The sequence below is a fragment of the Tupaia chinensis genome, unplaced genomic scaffold (genome assembly GCF_000334495.1).
Source record: "Tupaia chinensis unplaced genomic scaffold, TupChi_1.0 Scaffold146584_1, whole genome shotgun sequence".
Lineage (NCBI taxonomy): Eukaryota > Metazoa > Chordata > Mammalia > Scandentia > Tupaiidae > Tupaia > Tupaia belangeri.
The window spans coordinates 8814-24208 of NW_006206439.1; the positions used below are offsets into that span (position 1 = coordinate 8814).

At 51.1% G+C, this 15395-nt stretch overlaps 1 protein-coding gene across 1 annotated transcript in view; it reads right to left on the minus strand.

Moving 5' to 3' along the window:
• Positions 1–6511: 6511 nt before the first annotated feature.
• EXOG (exo/endonuclease G) overlaps positions 6512–15395 on the minus strand; it is a 32190-nt gene continuing 23306 nt past the window's right edge. Inside the window, exon 6 of the mRNA XM_027768465.1 lies at positions 6512–8406. Within this exon, the coding sequence (XP_027624266.1) occupies positions 7867–8406 (540 nt within the window). The 3' untranslated portion in view covers positions 6512–7866. The remainder of the gene's footprint in view (positions 8407–15395) is intronic.

Consider the following 15395-nt stretch of genomic DNA (forward strand, 5'->3'; position numbering starts at 1 on the left):
TGGGCCGTCAGATCCCCTCTCCCCAGCCCCAGCCACTGGCTACTGCTTCTGGACGTTATCTTAAACTCAGTCCCCACCCACGGCGGAAGGTCATTCTCCAGCGGTTCCCGGATGAAGCACCTGCTGTAGAAGGGTGCGTGCAGTCGGTCCCACCAGGCTGCCCCGCTGGGTAGTGGGGAGAGGCGGAGACCCCGGTGTGCTTCCCATCTCCTGTGGGCCGAGACGCGGCACCCTGCCCTGCCTGTCCGAGTAACTCACAGGAAAACTGTGATGAAGACCCTTTTCCTTTTTTTTTTTTTTTTTTTTCTTTTTCTTTTTCTTTTTTTTTGGAGAGGTTTTCGCTATAGGGTGTGTGCGCTCGCCAGACAGACAGAGAGAGACATAGAGACAGAAAGCGAGAAATCACCCCCCAGGGGGGATGGTCACGCCGCAATCCCTTCTCCTCCATTCTCCTCTCGGGATCTTGGGCACGCACGCACACGCGCCCGGCGTGAGATTTAAGTCACCGGGTCCGAGACGCGAACCGCGGTCGACTACGTGGGAGTCCAGCGACATAGCCATTACGCTAACTGCTGGTTCCCAAGACCCTTTTCCAAGGAGTGCATTCAGTTTTTAAAGAAACAGAAATAGGCCGGCCAGCGGCACGGTGGTTAAGATGGCTGGATCCCACACGGCCAACTGGGTGGTTTGAGTTCCAGACTTGGTGGCTTGAAAAACACACAGGGCACGTGTGCATGTGTGCCCAAAATCCCAAGAGAGAATGGAGAAGGGACTGACATGTGACCGTTCCCCCAGAGGATGATTTCTCTCTCTCTGGCAAGCACGTGCACCGTATAGCAAAACTGAAAAATAAGACAGACATGGGCCAGTCTTGCAGCTTAGGGGTTAAGGGAGCTGGATCCCAAATGGTTTTGAGTCCCAGTCCCGGCAGCTTGGAAAACACGCGTGCCAGGCATATGTGCATGCGTGCACCAAACCCTGATGGGATGGAGAAACGGGGAAGGGACTGCAGCATGAAACAGCATGATCACAACCTACTCGGGGGTGCCTTTCCTCTTTCTGGTGAACATACGTGCCCTCTGACAATTAAAAAACAATGCAACAGAGCGCCAGCAGGTGGTGTAGTGGTTAGGATGCTGGACTCCCTCACATTGCCAACCAAGGTTTAAGACCTGGACCCGGTGCCTCAAGAATCACACCAGGGGGACCAGCAGTTAGCGTAATGGCTATGTTGCTGGACTCCCATGTAGTCGACCGCAGTTCACGTCCCAGACCTGGTGGCTTAAACTCACACCAGGTGCGTGTGTGTGTGTGCCCAAGATCCCGAGAGGAGAATGGAGGAGAAGGGATTGTGGCTTGACCATCTTCCCCAGGGGGTGATTTCTCACTTTCTATCTCTCTGTCTCTCTCTGTCTGTCTGGCGAGCACACACACCCTATAGCGAAAAAGCTCTTCAAAAAAAAAAAGAATCACACCAGGTGCATGTGAGTGCATGCCCAAAATCCCAGGAGGAAAACAGAGAAGAGACTGCGGCATGGCCATCCCCCTGATGGGGAACTTCTTATTCTCCCTGTCTCTCTCCAGGGAGTGCACACACCCTATGGCAAAAACCTTACCAAAAGAAAATAAAGACAACAGAAAGGAACTTCCTAGAAAACACCAGAACACATTCTCACGTGAAACTTGTCGGGCGGGAGTGCGAATCGGGTTGCCATCCATGTAAAATTACTTTTTTTAAACCAAAGGGATCTTCCTTGGCTCTGTCTCATTCAATGTTTCTAACAAACACAGTGAAGGCTTGTTTATCCAATCTGCAATCTCAAAGTGGAAGGCATAACTCAACATGTCAGACGGTCAAATCGGGATCATCAAAAACATGAACCCCCTTGAAGACGGGTAGGAGCTAAGAAGATGAAATCCTAACAGTTGGGCATACATAAAATCCCACATTTGTGTTCCCAAAATTGACTGCGAGTGCCTAACGGGAGAGTGAGTTGACAGCGAATCATGCGGAAACGACCTGGAGCAGTTAGTGGGAGCGCGTTCCCCCAGAACCACTGGTGGTGTGAGAAGAGTAGAGCGTCCCCAAGAAGAGAGGTCAGAGGTCAGTCCCCACCTCAACTCTGTGCTGCTCTCGCTGCACCCTGACCCTTACCCAGATGTGGCTGCCAACTCGGGAGGGTGCAGGGTCTGGCACCCACGAGCACTTCTGTGTGAAATGAGACTTGTTTTGAGACTATCTCAAACGGACCGTCAAGGGAAAGTGGTGCCAGGCAGTTCTACGTGGCCTGGAATGGCAGCTTGGGCCTATGGCTGATGAGCAGGAGTTACAGGGAAGGTTTCCGCCTGATCTCCACAAGAGAGGAAGCTGGGTACTGGGGGCGCAAAAGGATGAGGGAAAGTTCGACTGTGGAGATGATCGGAAGCTCGGGAGTGTGGAGGGGAGGGTAAAGGCAGAGGAGGGAATGGTGTGGTTCCACATTCTGGCCATCGTCACAATCACGGGGTGTGGCTAATTTTATTTATTTATTTATTTATTTGGAGAGGTTTTTGATATAGGGCACGTGCGCTCGTCAGAAAGAGACAGAGAGATAGAAAGCGAGAAATCACCCCCCAGGGGATGGCCACACCGCAATCCCTTCTCCTCCATTCTCCTCTCAGGATCTTGGGCACGCACACACACGCACCTCGCATGAGTTTAAGCCGCCGGATCTGGGACTCGAACTGGGGCCATCCACCCAGTGGTCGACTACATGGGAGTCCAGCGAAATAGCCATTATGCTAACTGCTGGTCCCCCAGTGTGTGGCTAATTTTAAAAAGATTTCACTGGGGCCAGCAGATGGTGTAACAGTTGCATCACTGGATTCTCGCATGTCCAACTGACTGCAGTTCAAGTCCTGGATCTGGTGGCTTCAAACTCATGCTGGGTGCGTGGGTGTGCGTGCCCAAGATCCCGGGAAGAGAATGGAGAAGGGAGTACGACGTAGCCATCCCAGAATGGAGGAGAAAGGGTTGCAGCATGGCCAGCATGGGTGAGTTCTCACTTTCCCTCTCTCTCTCTCTCTCTGGCAAGAGCATATGCACTGAAGCAAAAACCTCTTTAAAAATTTTTTTTCACTGACTCAAAACCTCAAGGGTTGGGGGTGGCAAGCGGTGTGGTGGTTAGGGGAGCTGGCCAACTACAGTTCGAGTCCTGAACCTGGCAGCTTGCTTTCTCACTCCCCTCTCCCTCTCGCTCTGTCACTCTGGTCAAATTTAAATAAATAAAGTTATATAAATAGCTCTTTAAAAAAACCCTCAAGGGTCAAAAAAAAAAAATTAAGGGAACCAGCAGTTAGCGTAATGGCTGTGTCACTGGACTCCCACATAGTCGACCACGGTTCGTGTCCTGGACCCAGTGGCTTAAAACTCACGCCGGGCGCGTGTGCATGCGTGCCCAAGATCCCGAGAGGAGAATGGAGGAGAAGGGATTGCGGTGTGACCATCCCCTCTGGGGGGTGATTTCTTGCTTTCTGTCTCTATGTCTCTGTCTGGCGAGTGCACGCGCCCTATAGCAAAAACCTCTCCAAAAAAAAAAAAAAACCCTCAAGGGTCTGGCTGGAGAATCCATATTTTTGAAGCTTACCAGGCATATTTTAGATTAAAAACCTAGATACAATGTAAAACTTGAGTGAAACTTGAACTTTAAAAAGCGTAAAAAACAACTTGGAACACCTTGGCAAATTTTAACAGAGACTGTTTATTAGATGACACTGAATGCTTAGGAATTTTTAGATGTGGTATTTTATAAAAACAGGGGAATGTCCTTGTCTTAGGTAATACAAACGGAAGTATTAAGCAGGGCCAGACAGTGGCATAGTGGCTGGGGTGGCCGTGTCCCACATGGCTGACTGTGTAGTTTGGGTCCCATGCCTGGTGGCTGGTGAAACAAACCAGGTGTGTGTGCACGTGTGCCCAAAATCAGAAGAAAAGAATGGAGGAGGCGCTGTGGTATGATCCTCTCCCCTGAGGGGTCACCTCTCACTTACTCTCTCATTCCTGTGACCACATGCATCCTACAGCAAATTAAAAAATAAAACAAAAGTGAAATCATGTTCACAATTCACTTTTTTGTTATTAACAGCAAATTGCTCTGGAATGAATTAGTTTTGAAATTACAATGAATTACTTTGTTGTTAACAATGAATTACTGGAGCTGGGAGGTGATGTGGTGGTTTGAATCCCGGACCTGGCAGCCTGACTTCTCACTCCCCTGCCTCCCCCCTTCTCTTTCTCTCTCTCTCTGTTTCCAAAATCCCAAGAGGAGAATGGAGGAGAAGGGATTGTGGTGTGGCCATCCACCCAGGGGTGGGGGGGAGGTGATTCCTCACTTTCCCTCTGTGTCCTATGGCAAAAACCTAAAAAAAAATTAGAAAATGAAAAAATAATGATGTTGGGGGAAAAATAAGCTATGCTATTCTATCTAGCCGGAGAGCCTACAGTCTCTGAGGCTGACTGTTCTTCGCGGCTTACAGACTGGGAAATTCTGAACTGGGCGGTCACAGCTGAGACTGAGTCCTGCTCTAAGACATGAGGCCACAGCGACCCCTAGAGGTTCTCTGTGCACCCAGGGGCACACCAGCCCCGTGGCCACACTGGCATTTTCAGCAACATGAAAGAGAAGCCTCTCCACCACCACATCCCACTGCCCAAATTACATGCGGGTGCCCCCATCAAAACGCAGCTCGTCCTGCGTGGCAAGCCTGGAGTCCGGGCTGAAGGCAGGGCTGGACCAGCAGAGGGAGAACTGAGTCGGTGAGAGGCAATCTCCAAGAAAAGTGACCTCCTGAAAAACAGGACGAGGCTGGGATGGAGGCCGGCAGGACGAAGAGGCCCATGCTCGACATGAGGCCGGCCCTGACCAGGCCCACCAGAAGGAACTGGAGTGGGGACCCAGGAGGGCCGAGGAACTGTGCTGGGAGAGCCCAAGGGAGAAGGGCAGAGGGGGCTCGGGTGCGAGGGGGTGAGCAGGGAACGTACAGCAGATCCGGGATGCAGACAGGGTCAGGGGTCGGCTGCTCATGGCGAATGTGTGATCCCTGGAGTTAAAGCCGGGGATACTTTTGTCCTCAGAAGGATAAGGCCAGGGAACACAGGTGACAGGGCCCTACTCAGGCTCATTCCAATCCTGGCCACAGGCTGAACACAGCTCTGCAGGAAGCCATTCCCTTAGGATCAGACGCTCCTGCTGGGCTCAAACCCAAGGCCTGAAGGAGGGGCGTAAGTTTACAGGGTTTAAAGGTCAAGGCCGTGAGGGCAAAGATGCCAGCAGGTTGTTTAAAAAGCCGACAGACATACACTCCCCGACCCCTGCGACCTGTGCAAAGCCCACTGCTGCCGCACACAGCACGGTGACACACGTCCACCCAGACCCCCAGAGCAGGGAGGAGGCCCCGCACCCTCAGACGGCACTTCCAACAGCGGGGCCCACCCGGATGGGCAGGTCTTCCAGACAGCCTCTCTCAGACCAGGGACTCTGAGGGTAGGTGGGACAGAGGCAGTCCTGGGCTCAGCCTCAACACCAGACCCAGGGGACAGCGGGGACACCGATAGGATGGCCAGCCGCTCAGGCTTGGATGGCGATGTGGGGTTCTCTGTCAAAGGGACACCCTGCTACTGAGGAGGGGCCTAGCGGTCTGCTACAGTGGAATCCAGAATAATCAACAGCCACACTGAGGGGGCGGAAGTGACCGATCCAGAGGAAAACTCTAAGGTCCAGCCAATAGTGAGGGTTTGCCTGGGGGGGCTTTCATGCAAGTGCTGAGAGGACGAGTCCAGCGCCACCGCGGTACACTAACAGAATTCAGACACGGAAACACGAGGGCTGGCAGGCTGTGCGCTTTAAGTACAGCTCTTACTGTTTCCCACAATGGCCAGGTAGCATCTTTCTTAGGAAATAAAAACCCAAGGCACTGTACCGACCTAAAAAAATCCCGATTCTCGGGACCAGCAGTTAGCGTAATGGCAATGTTGCTAGACTCCTATGTCGTCGACTGTGGTTCGAATCCCAGACCCGGTAGCTTAAAGTCACACTGGGTGCATGTGCGTGCCCAAGAGTCCAAGAGGAGAATGGAGGAGAAGGGATTGTGGCGTGGCCATTCCCCCTGTCTCTCTGACTCTGGTGAGCGCACACGCCCTATAGCAAAAACCTCTCCAAAAAAAAAAAAAAGAGAGGAAAAAAAAATCCCAATTCTCCATCATGTACATGGGGAGGCAGGACTGAGAAGCACACCATTCAGGCCGCCAGCCCCAAGCCGAGCAAGCGGGAAGGGAGTCGGGGGCACCTCTAGTGAGGGGTATAGGCACCTAAGACTTATCCACAGAGCTGTCCTCGGGCTTCTGGAGAAACACCCAGGCCCCACCAGCACTCTCCACGGACAGAAAGTCACAGTGACATTGGCTCTGTATCTTGGAGGCCTGGCACGAGCCAAGGGGACAGTGTGACGGAACAGAATTAACCACGCTGCTGTGTTCCGAGCCCTCTCCTCCAACCTGCAGTTATTTTGTCAATCCAAATAAAGGAGCAGAAAAAGGTCAATCATTACCATCTTACCTTGAAGCCTTGGCATTTCTTATTTGAGACAAACACAAAAGCTACGCAAAAACTGCACTCGTAATAGCACCTGGACGGACAGCAGTGGGAGACAGACTGCCAGACGAGGCCTTATGCCCCCAGGATACCTCCCTGCCTCTAGTTACACCAGCCGTGAAAGGGCTCTGTGTAAACCGAACCTGGAGAGCTGGCTCAGAAGACAGCCGTCCCCTCCGGAGAGGAGAGTGTCTTAGGACCGCTGCCCCGAAGGACCCTCTGCCCTATGCCACCCAGAGGGGAGCTAAGTGCACAGGCCCTCCTTGAGGTCATCTCTAGAACCAAAAGCTCACCTGGAAAGTAAGGGACACATCACCAGACACCTGGTCACTAGAAGAGCGTGTCCTTGGAGGCCAGCAGGGGCTCCGGGAAGCCCACAAGCACTGTCCTCTGAACTTTAAATACCTGCTCGGACTTTCCTTCCAAGGAGCTAAGGTGAGTCTGACTTGGAGGACAGTAAAGACCCTTGTGGGGCAGATGAGGAGCCAGACAGCCTCGGACCACAGATACCCGTGGAAATAGGTCTGCGTCCGCTCTGTGTCAGGGAAGACCTGGCTCTACTGCAGCTGGCTGTCCTCTTAGCCCTGAGTGCCTCACACCCTGGAGAAGTCTTCCTTGGGAAGGTGAACCTCGGGCAGCACTCTGAGCTCAGTTTCCTCACAGGTGGAATGGACACAGTGTGTGTCCCTCGGAGGACCGCTGCGACAATACACGTACAGCCCTGAGCTTGTATACAGAATACCCGAGGGCAGAAGTGGAGAGACAGCGAGCTCACGAGAGGACCAGATGTTCATACAGTACGTGAGGACAGGATAGTACATCAGAGGAGTTCTAAAAACCATCTCCAAGACCAATTCCAGTCCTAAGGGAAAAAACGCACAGTACGGAGTTCCAAGAAGGCTGAGCAGGTCCATCGAAGTCAATGCGTGATTTGGAGGCACGAAAAACCAGTCCTTCCCACACCGCACACATCCGGCGCCATCTTGAAGGTGCAGTCTTGTCGACTTGGCGCAGGATCGGCCACTGCCCTGTAGGTGTAACGGCTTCCTTAATTTACATCCCAAGTCAAATAAAACATAGACCGAAAACTGTGTAGGTCTTTCTTCTCTTGAGAGGATTTTCAGTCTGAAATTTAGGATTCCATTATTCCTTTGAGCACAGCCACTAAAACATACTAACCTGACACATTCCCAGAGCACACCTGCTTCATGAGACATGGGATCTTCTCAGAGCAAAGCTAGGAGGGCTTCCTCCCCGGGTTCCCTGGCTGCTCCTGGGTTTTCAGTTTCCCCCCCGGGGTCCCTGGCTGCTCCTGGGTTTTCAGTTTCCCCCCCGGGCTCCCTGACTGCTCCTGGGTTTTGAGTTCTTGCAGTTTCCTCTCATAGCGACTCAGGAAGTAGTCGTCTGGTTTGATCCCCACATTCTTCAGGTGTTCCATGACCTTCTCCAGCCGGCCCACTGATCGGGCTCCCTCAATCTTCCTTGTGCTCAGGTACAGAGTGAACTCCTGAAAATCCAGGAGCCTGCACGTGTCCACAGAGCAGATATTCGTGATATTGCTGTTTCGATCCAAATGAGGAAAAAACACCAAGCCCGACAGCTTCTCCAGCTCCTGGAGGCTCACTTGGAATTCGGTTAACTGGGGTTGGAAGCCAATGGCTTCATTGGGCACCACAAAGGCCCCCAGTGCCAGGGGTTCGGTCGAGTCCGGGCTTCTGCGAGCCAGGATCACCTTGTAGAGGTGTGAGGGGACTGCCACGTTGTCCTCGCCGATCACCTAGAAGCAAAGCAGCCGATCGGTCATACTGATCTGGGTTAGTAATTCCCAAACGCTTCCTGTGAAGACTTCCTAAATCCATTTCTGAAAATGTAATATAAGCTACCCTACCCCATCCCGATGAATTTAAATTCCATTGCCAAGGATAATAAATAAGAATACAGATCTGCAAAGAAGATGAGTATCTAACAGGTCAATTCTGATCAAACTCTTCATCGTAATGCCACCCCACAGAGCGAGGGCCACACTCTGGGCTCTGTGTGTAAGTCAGAGGACGAAGGAATGCCATGCGAGACTCCTGGCTTCTTAATGGCCAAGAAGAGCTGTCATTTTCTCTTCATCTCTGGTGCGTCTACACATCCAAAGGTCAAAACCGTTGGCCTGAGTACTCCCGGACGTAGCAATAAAAACGTGGCTTTAGTCGATCACATTCCCCAGGGAGCTCAACGAATACCCTTTAGAGAAGTGGCCAGACACCACGTGGACCCTGCTACCTCCGATCCTGCCTGGACTATGGCTTGCTTTTTAATTAAGTGAAGTGAATGTAAATGCGGTTCGCGCAGTTTTGTGTGCTTTTGGGCTCACTATCAAACACAACATTTCTGGACACACAGTCAAATCAAACAGCTTGGAACGGTATCCACAGAGGTGAGGCAGGGCCAGGGTCAGGCCTAGAAGATGGAACTTAGTTGTCTGTACACATAATGCTGTATTAATGGAATCATAGTATTATGAAACCTTTTCAAATTTCCTTCCAATTGGCTTAAAAGCCTTATCTGTTGTCTGAAAAAGACAGACTGGAATATCCACTTACTGAACAGCCCCCAGTAGGATGACGTAATCCAACTAGAACATGGTCATGGAGTTACTGCCCCGTCCAGCCCCCTCCTCAGTAAGTGGAGGCTTTCTCTCCTCAGACGACAGCTCTATTTGCCGCAGAATTCCCCGCCGGGAGCCCAAATAAGGCAGAGGGGAGAGAGCTACACGGGAAGGTTCTTTCTGCTCTTCCAAGCTCCTACCTACATGGCAGCGGCCTGCAAACTCCACTGCTACCTGCCATCTGTCACACAGGGAGGTCCCGCTGCCAAGGCCGGCGGCAGGGCTGCAGGGACACCCACCCGAGCAGTGATCTCTCTACCCACCATCTTCGAAGCAGGAAAGCGGTGGGTCAGGATGTGCCACAGAGGGAAGTTTAGGGAACCGTACGACCTGCAGACGCACAACTCCCACCTACCCCGGAAGTCGTTTTAGGCAGAAGGGAAAGTAAACACACTCTTCAAAGCAGAAAGTACACTGAGGGTGACTGGCTCGCTGAGCGTCAGCTAAGGTTAGTTCAGTAAAGCAGCTCAGGGGTCCTGGGCCTGGCACCGCTGGAAATATGGAAAGGAAGAAACTGTGGTAAAGGCAACTGGTACCTGCTGGCATCTTCCACGCTGGGGGAGCCAGTGCTGCAGATCTCAACGCAGGCAGAATGTGGTCAGATGCCAACACAGAGCACAGGTACCATCACTAAGGGTGTTCAGGGGAGGCTGGTGGACGGGACCTGGGGCACAGCTACAGCTACAGCTCCGCCAGAGTTCACGGGGGAAAAGTTGAAAGGGGTTTCCGATGTTGCAGGCGCTGGCTGGAGATCCAGCAGTTAAGCAAGCCTTGGTGCCCCCTCCTGGGCATTCCCCATCACTGCAGCGCAGCTAAGACCAACTACAATCGATGTACAAAGGAAACCTGAGCCCATTCACTTGACTGTTCTTCTCACAGATTCCTTGTCTATAAACAAATGAGCAGTTTTCAAAAATAACTAATTGGCCATATCCATTTGCTGCCAACCAGGGTTTCTACTCAGGCTCATTAAATTCCAGCCCAAAGGAAAGAAGTTCTGACATCTTAAGCTCCACAGTTTTAAAATGTACTGTCTCCATGGGTTTCCTCTGTGTGCTTGCTTTTCTTTTAACTTTCCCAATAGCTAGAAGATCTCCATTACTACTTTTGCGAAACTTCCTAGGCCAGAAATTCCTACTAGGAACCACGGGTGGGATCCTTCCACTCCTGACCCTCTTGTAAAATGTCAAAGTAAGGTAAACTACCACTTCCAGAAACAAGGAGAAAAGCGGAAACGTAGCCCCTCGCTATCTCTTCTCCAGTCTGCTTTGTTCTCAGGAGCCAAACACCTTCGACTTGCCTAGAACAGAGACCAGTTCTATTTGGAAAGTCAGAAAACCCATGACTTCTTCCTTGAAGTAAACCTTAAAAAAAAAAAAGACAGGTCCAGCAGGGGGAGTGGGTGGGGTTACGGTGCTGGTCCCACAGAGCGAGATCAGCAGCTGGAATTACTGACCCAGCGGCTTGAAAACCAGCGGGAGCAGGTGCATGTGTGTCAAAACCCTGAGGAGAAGGGATCGTGGCGTGGCCAGCCCCCTGCGGGGTGATTTCTCACTTTACCTCTATGTCTCTCTCCGGCAAGCACAAGTACCCTATGGCAATAAATAAATAAACAAATAAAATCTTGAAATATTTCAGCACTATCTTCTGTGTAGATAATTCAGCCTCCATAATAAAACTTCCCATTGGGAACACAGGAAGAGTCCCAGAAGATGTTTCTAAACAGTACTGGGGTACTGACGCAGGAGGTTCGGTGCCATAGAACCCAGAGACGTGGTCAAGTCCTGGCTTCCCCACTGAGCTGCCAGTCACGTCCACACCGTTCTTGCTTCTGTATTTATAAACTAGGTAACAGCGACCTCCAGGCCTACCCAATGAGAGGGTTCCGACCATGTAACACAGGAGTAAAAGGGATCCGAGAATCTGCAAGGCTAGGTAAAAAGCTATTTTTGTAGGAGATACCCTCCCGAAGACGAACCTGCATTTGGTACGAGGCGGCTTTGCAGAGGAACGAGTGGGGAGACGCGGGGGCAAACAAGCGCAGCAGTTACACGACCTCGGGCTTCCGGAGGGGAGAGGGAAGTGGGCGCAAACGACACCCACACGAGGCTTCAGGGTTTAACACCAGCCAGGCCTTCTGTACCGGGAATCAGCAACCACCTTGTTAACATACGATTTAGTATGAAAACACTTTAAAAGGAAACCCTCGCTGTTGTTAAATTACCAAAAAGCACCGGGCCAGCAGATGGCATGGTGGGTATGTCACTGTACTACCATATGGCCGACCATGGTTCAAGTCCCAGACCCAGTGCATGCATGTCCAAGATCATGGGAGAACGGAGAAGGGACTGCAGAGTGGCCAATCCCCCGGGAGTAATTTCTCACTTTCTCTCTCACTATTTCTGTCTCTCTCTCTCCATAAAGCAAATGTACCCTAAGGCAAAAGCCTCTACCAAAACAAACAAAAAAACTAAATTTTTGTCAAGACTGTAACAAAAACTGGAACTCGACTAGGAGTGACTATAAAATGCAATACATTTAACAGGCATAGGCTGGCATTTGTTCATGATTTAAAGTTAGTTTTCTTTCCCGTTTTTTTTAGCTTTTCTTTCCCATGGGGCATGTGTGCGTCCTCAGCAGACAGAGGCACAGAAAGGGAAAGTGAGAAATCAACCCGTATGGGGGATGGCCACACAGCAATCCCTTCTCCCCCACTCTCCTCCTGGGATTTTGGGGGCTCACACGCACTCAGTGTGACTTTCAAGCTTCCAGGCCTAGGCCTCACACCACAGTCGACCATGTGGGAGTCCAGCACCTTCACCACCACGCCACCTGGTGGTCCCAAAGTTAGTCAGTTTTCTTAGTGGTGTCCTGAGTCTGTTTCCTTCCATCTGGGAAGCAGAAATGACAATCTGCCACCTTCCCACACCCAATCCCCAACCCAGAAGTGAACTGCAGCACACACCACCCAGGGCTAAGCCTGCTGCTGTCTCTGTGTGTAACTGTGCCTTCCATGACGTACTAAGCACCGCCACGGGGAAGACATTAACACCATCAAGAGGAAGACTGTGTCTCCAGAAGCTGATCTATGTGGTTATCCTGTCCTGGGAGGACAAAGAAACTCAAAGACGACGGGTCTCCAGAAGCCGATCTATGTGGTTATCCTACCCTGGGAGGACAAAGAAACTCAAAGACGACGGGGACACAGGGAAAAGCCATGCCAATCAAGTCCAAGAAAGAAACCCTGGTAAACGGATCGAGGGGGACCCCACGCCTGGAAGGACGTAAGGACGGAGGACAGGCACGCAGCTGCCCGTGTCCCCCTAACGGCCGAGCCAAGCTCCTGAGGCAGCTCCCGCCCTAGAAGACTGCGCTCCTCGCGCTGGGGCACCGGGGCACCGGCTGCAGCAAGCCGGAGTGCAGTAAAGTGAGCGCCTTCTTCCAGGCCGTCACCTGGACCTGGAGAGGACTAGCAGAATCACTTATTAACTAAAGACAGCTGTGAAAGTGGACAAAAACCTCCCTAAATATAAAATAGGACACTTTAAAAAAATGACCCCCCTTGGGACCAGCAGTTGGTGTAATGGCTATGTCGCTGGACTCCTGCGTAGTCGATCACGGTTCGCATCCCGGACCCAGTGGCTTAAAACTCACGCCGGGCGCGTGTGCGTGCGTGCCCAAGATCCTGAGAGGAGAATGGAGAAGGGATTGCGGTGTGGCCATCCCCTCTAGGGGGTAATTTCTCATTTTCTGTCTCTCTGTCTCTCTCTGTCTTTCCGGTGAGTGCACGCGCCCTATAGCAAAAACCTCTCCAAAAAAGGAAGAAAAAAAAAATAACCCCCTTATTTATCACTTTGGGTGATTCCCCAAGATTTCTAGGGGCACATATTCAATTTCCTCCCTCTCTAGGAGTTAGTCAGGAGAGGTCTGCAAAGTGGTGTTACAGAGGAGAACACCGTTAAACCGTCTAAGATTACCACCGCCCCCGAGCTGTGAAATCCGAAGCTCACTTTCTTGTCGGGTCATTAATAATGTCCAAGGCAGAATCTTCAGGTATCTTTCATGAGTCTGGAACGGATCTCTTCTTGAAACAGGCCCATCAGAGAATGCGCACGGATGACCTCAGCTATAATAAAGGGGGTGACTCTGATTAGAGCTGTCAGATAACTCACTTCCTATAAAATCACTCCTCCTCATCCTCCCTGCGGCTCACACTCACTCAAGTTCTACAACGCTGTGATCCTTCCCCACATATTCTAACAGACATTTCTGCCTGGCTCTGAGGAATCCTCCTCGCGGCCCATTTTCTGTTTATATTTCTGCATGCTAGCAAATATTCCTTGTAACTGCTCTGTGTCCACACCATCTTTACATTATTACCTGCTGGCCTTAAGCTTTTTGTTCTTATTTATTTCATTGTATTTGTTCTTTCACTTTATTTTAATTTGACCAGAGACACACATGGAGAGAGACAGAGAGATAGAGAGAGAGAGACAAAGAAAGTGAGAAAGCAAGCCACCAGGTCCGGGACTCAAACCATGGTCGGCCAATGAGGGTGTGTCCAGACCCTTAACCACCATGCCACCTGCTGGTCCCTGCCTTAACCTTTCATATATGAAGAACACAGCAATCTCTTTGTTACGGACTTGTGCTTCAACGAACTGCTATGAATGACTAGCAACTGTCCTAAAAGACAGACAGACCCCCTTGACAATTACTAGCTCTATGACTTGGACCTGACCCCTCAAAGTCTCAATTTCCTTGCCTACAAAAGAGGATAACCACTTTTTTGTTCCCTTGGGTAAAGGCTAAAGTGACATAGGATCAATTGAGAGAGCAAATATGAAACCACTCGGGAACCAACAGTTAGCGTAATGGCTATGTCGCTGGACTCCCAAGTAGTCGACTGCGGTTCGCGTCCTGGACCCGGTGGCTTAGAACTCACGCCGGGCACGTGTGCGTGTGTGCCCAAGATCCCGAGAGGAGAATGGAGGAGAAGGGATTGCGGCATGGCCATGCCCCCGGGGGGTGATTTCTCGCTTTCTGTCTCTATGTCTCTCTCTCTCTGTCTGGCGAGCACACGCGCCCTATAGCAAAAACCTCTCCAAAAAAAAGAAAAAAGAAAAAATATATATATATATATATGAAACCACTCACGTACTGCTTACACAATGCCTGGCACACCCGGCCCTCAATAAATGCCAGTTCATTTGCTTCACTTTCTCCGATGTATAAACACATATACGCTTCACTGCCTCAATAGAAAACTAAATAAATACCCATTTTCATGGGGTATGTTCTCTTAAAATAAGGATCAGAGCATAACTATGAGTAAGCAGGGAGTATTAAATGGCTAGATCTGAGAAAACAAACATTTGGGACCAGCAGTTAGCGTAATGGCTATGTCGCTGGACTCCCATGTAGTTGACTGCGGTTCGCGTCCCGGACCCAGTGGCTTAAAACTCATGCCGGGCACACGTGCGTGCATGCCCAAGATCCCAAGAGGAGAATAGAGGAGAAGGGATTGCGGCGTGGCCATCCCCCCTTGGGGGTGATTTCTCGCTTTCTGTCTCTGTCTGTCTGGCGAGCGCACGCGCCCTATAGCAAAAACCTCTCCAAAAAAAAAAGAGAAAACAAACATTTTTCCCAAGCACTCTGAATTGCAAGACACTGACTTGGAAACAGGACTTCCCAATTCTAGCGATTTGTCTTCAGAAGGACACAGCAGTTCGAGGGCTGGGCAAGGCCGTGTCCCTTCCCCAGCACCATGAAAGGACATCATGCTACCCACATCTGTCTGATTACGCGTTGGATACTGCTGGCAGGGAAGAGCCTGGACTTTTCGGCTGGGCATTCAGGGCTCCGATCTGAGTCTGTCTGCTGCCTGCTTGTGCCTGGCCTGCCTCTGGCAGAACACCCCAGGAGTGAGCTGGTGCCCTTCTCAGGGCGTCACTGCAGGAGGCACGTCTTTGGTCACCCAAGGTCGTGGCCCCCAGGTTCCTTCACTGTTTTCCCCTCTGAAGTTAATACGTAATTTGCGGAAATAACTTTAAGGCCTCGGAAGCATTTTTTCCTTTGAAAAGGTCAACGGCACTGGGCTGACCCAGTGG